This window comes from Ixodes scapularis, unplaced genomic scaffold (genome assembly GCF_016920785.2).
Source record: "Ixodes scapularis isolate PalLabHiFi unplaced genomic scaffold, ASM1692078v2 PGA_scaffold4__175_contigs__length_147842914, whole genome shotgun sequence".
Lineage (NCBI taxonomy): Eukaryota > Metazoa > Arthropoda > Arachnida > Ixodida > Ixodidae > Ixodes > Ixodes scapularis.
This window is the reverse complement of record NW_024609879.1, coordinates 51,816,299-51,819,180: the sequence shown is the minus strand read 5'-3', so window position 1 is coordinate 51,819,180 and position 2,882 is coordinate 51,816,299. Positions and strand designations below refer to the sequence as shown.

General features: G+C 51.2%; 1 protein-coding gene across 1 annotated transcript; it reads right to left on the bottom strand.

The window, feature by feature from the left end:
• Positions 1–241: 241 nt before the first annotated feature.
• LOC120840675 lies at positions 242–2,444 on the bottom strand. The gene is made up of 4 exons (XM_040211284.1): positions 1,024–2,444; positions 693–885; positions 524–580; positions 242–424 (listed from the first exon to the last, which is right to left on the bottom strand). The coding sequence occupies exons 1-4, from the start codon at positions 2,442–2,444 to the stop codon at positions 242–244; spliced, it is 1,854 nt and encodes a 617-aa protein (XP_040067218.1).
• Positions 2,445–2,882: the final 438 nt, after the last annotated feature.

The window sequence follows — 2,882 nt, the reverse complement described above, 5'->3', positions numbered from 1 at the left end:
ATAATTTGCCATTTCGAAGTGCACGTTCAAACGTGTGGTCACGTGCCATGTCGAACGGGTACTCGTACCATACGGCACCCGTATCAAACGGGCACCTGTATCAAACGGGTACCGTTTCGAACGGGTACCGTTTCCAAGCGGGTACCCGTATCCCATAATCACGTTTGATCCAAACGGATCGACAGGTTTGATTCAAACGGGCGACCAGTTTGCCACCCGTTTGAATTTCAAATGGTTTTTTTCAGTAGGGTAGTGCTTTATCCCCTACCTTCATTTCTCGGTTGACTTTCTTCCGATCATAATACGCCTTGTATTTTACCTTGGCTTCATCCAAGCATTGGTGTGCCAGTTTGCAGGTCTCCTCCAGTTTGTCTCTCAGTTCCATGACGTAGCTGTACGACGTTTTTGTTTCCTCGTTCAACGCCTCGTTGGACCACACTTCTCTCAGTATAGTTAATGGCCCCCGTACCGTTCTCCCATATAACAACTCAAATGGAGAGAATCTCAAACTGGACTGGGGTACCTCCCGGTAAGCGAACAACAGCGCTGGCAGGTACCGGTCCCAATCCTTGGGCCTCTCCTGACACATTCAGCATCAACTTTAAAGTTCCATTGAATTTCTCTACCAACCCGTTGCTCATGGGATGATAGGGAGTAGTCAAAAGGCGTCTCACTGACAGCAGGCGACCCACCTCCTTCATCAGGTCGGAAGAAAACGCGCTACCACGGTCACTAAGGACCTCTCTCGGTACGCCGTATCGCGTAAACATGTCAACTAAAGCTTCCGCTACTACCGGAGTCCCGATGGTTTTCAAGGCTACCGCGTCGGGGTATCGAGTAGCCACATCCACCATGGTTAAGATGTATCGGTTCCCCGAGTCTGATCTGGGAGCAATCGGACCAATGATGTCAATGGCCACCCTCTGAAAGGGAGTTACAATCGTCGGCATGGTACCTAAGGGGGCCTTGCCTACTCTCCCTTTGGGGACCGTCCGTTGGCAAATGTCACACGACCGCACGTACCTCTTAATGTCGCTTTGGACACCCGGCCAAAAGAACTCTTCAGACACTAGTGCTATTGTGTTGCTCACGCCCTGGTGGCCTGACATTATTCCGTCATGTGCCATCCCGGTGACAGTTCGCCGAAACTTTTTCGGGAGAACCAACTGGTCGGTTTTTCTTCCGGAACTGTATGTACAGCTCCTGTACAACAGCTCATTCCTAATAAAAAACTCGTACTTCGTTCTGCCCCTGTGCTTCTTGGTTACTTTCCCAACGTCGTGGAAGCATTTCTTCAGGGTTTCGTCATTCTTTTGCTCCTGGATGAGCTCCTCTTTAGTTGTTTGAAGCAGTGGTACCTCGGGTACTCGCAGTTCGGGAGGCGATGGCGGGGGTCGACATGTAGGTTTCTTGGTCAGCACAGCCCCCGCGGTGCCCATGAACTCTTTATCGCCCCGTTCGAGTAAAGATTCGTCAGCAGAGCGTTCTAGAGACTCTACATGTGTCTCTTTCGCCAGGACGCCTTCCGTCCCTGTCTTCTGTTCATCGGCTGGCTCTGTCGCCAACATATGAGCTTCCCTCGTTTTCACATTCAAACTCCAGTTTGGATCGGGGTCATTGGCATCTCGTACAAGCGGCACATTTCCCAACACCAGATCGTACAGAGAGTCGTTTACACACTTCGCTGTTAACTTTCCCGTGTAGTATGGTGTCCTAACCACAATCTCGGCCTCGGGAAGGTGCCTTACTGTTTTGTCCAGTAGAAACACCGGGCTCAATATTCCTGTGTACGCTTCCTTCGGAACCAAGCTCTGGCGAACAACGACGGTGTTGCAGCCCGTGTCCCTGAGGACAGTTATTTTGTGGCCACCCATATCTCCCTCTACAACTGGCAGATTCTCCACTAGAAACTTGGGAGGATGTCCTACTGCCGAGTTGACAACCGGAATCTTGTCACCATTCTTGAGGGTAACAAAGCCATCTTCGGGCTCGGTCACCTCTCCGTTTCTTGACTTCGTCCAGAGACATGACGCCTGATGATTGTCGTTAGGCTTTGACCTGCAGCTATCTGCACGGTGTCCAGTTTTCCCGCATTGCCAGCAAGTAATTCCTTTGGAGGCCGGCGGACGTCCATGACAGTTTTCCGCCTTGTGCCCAGTTTTGTTGCATAAAAAGCAACGCAAAGCTTTCCTGCCCCCTCCTGTTTTAGACTTATCCGCTAACGCCACACTAGACTGCTTATTCGTCTCGTCGAGTTTCGACTTACTCGTAGTAGGCTGGGCCTGAGCCTCTAGGAAAAGGTCCGCCTTTGACGCAACTTCTCGCAAGCTTTGGCATTCTCTCTCTCGGAGAAAAATAGTCAACTTGGTGGAGCAAGTGAGCAGAAACTGCTCGACCAAGACCTTGTCACGGAGGGCTTCAAACGTGTGTTGAATATTGGCCATCTCAACCCACCTGTCAAAATACCCAGCGAGACGGGCGGCAAACTGTCTCCTCGTCTCCCCCTCTTCGGGCTTTGCATCCCTAAACCGTTCTCTATACCCTTCTTTAGTGTAACGAAACCTTTGAAGCAGTGCCAGCTTCACTCTCGCATAATCCAGTGCGTCTTCTGGCGACAACCGACCCACTACCGTCAATGCTTCACCAGTGAGGCACAAACTCAGAGTCGTCGCCCATTTCTGCTGAGGCCAACCCATTCCCGTTGCAGTACGTTCAAAGCGTAGCAAATATGCATCTAAGTCATCCCTTCCTTCTTCGAACTGAGGAATTAACTTATGAGGGCTAAAGTGTCGCGCCTCGCCGGTCGTCGCGGCCAAGTTAGTAGCCTCTCCTTCACCTATACCTTGAATGGCGTCCTGACGTGGCGCCCCTGCGCTTTGTAC

Bases quoted from the DNA above. Each gene is read 5' to 3' on its own strand.
- LOC120840675 (XM_040211284.1), bottom strand. From the start codon at position 2,444: ATGGCCAATATTCAACACACGTTTGAAGCCCTCCGTGACAAGGTCTTG. The intron at 581-692 runs GTGGGTCGCCTG...TGAATGTGTCAG, and splicing joins CTTCCGACCTGATGAAGGAG to GAGAGGCCCAAGGATTGGGA. The intron at 425-523 runs GTACCCCAGTCC...TGGTCCAACGAG, and splicing joins TGTTGTTCGCTTACCGGGAG to GCGTTGAACGAGGAAACAAA.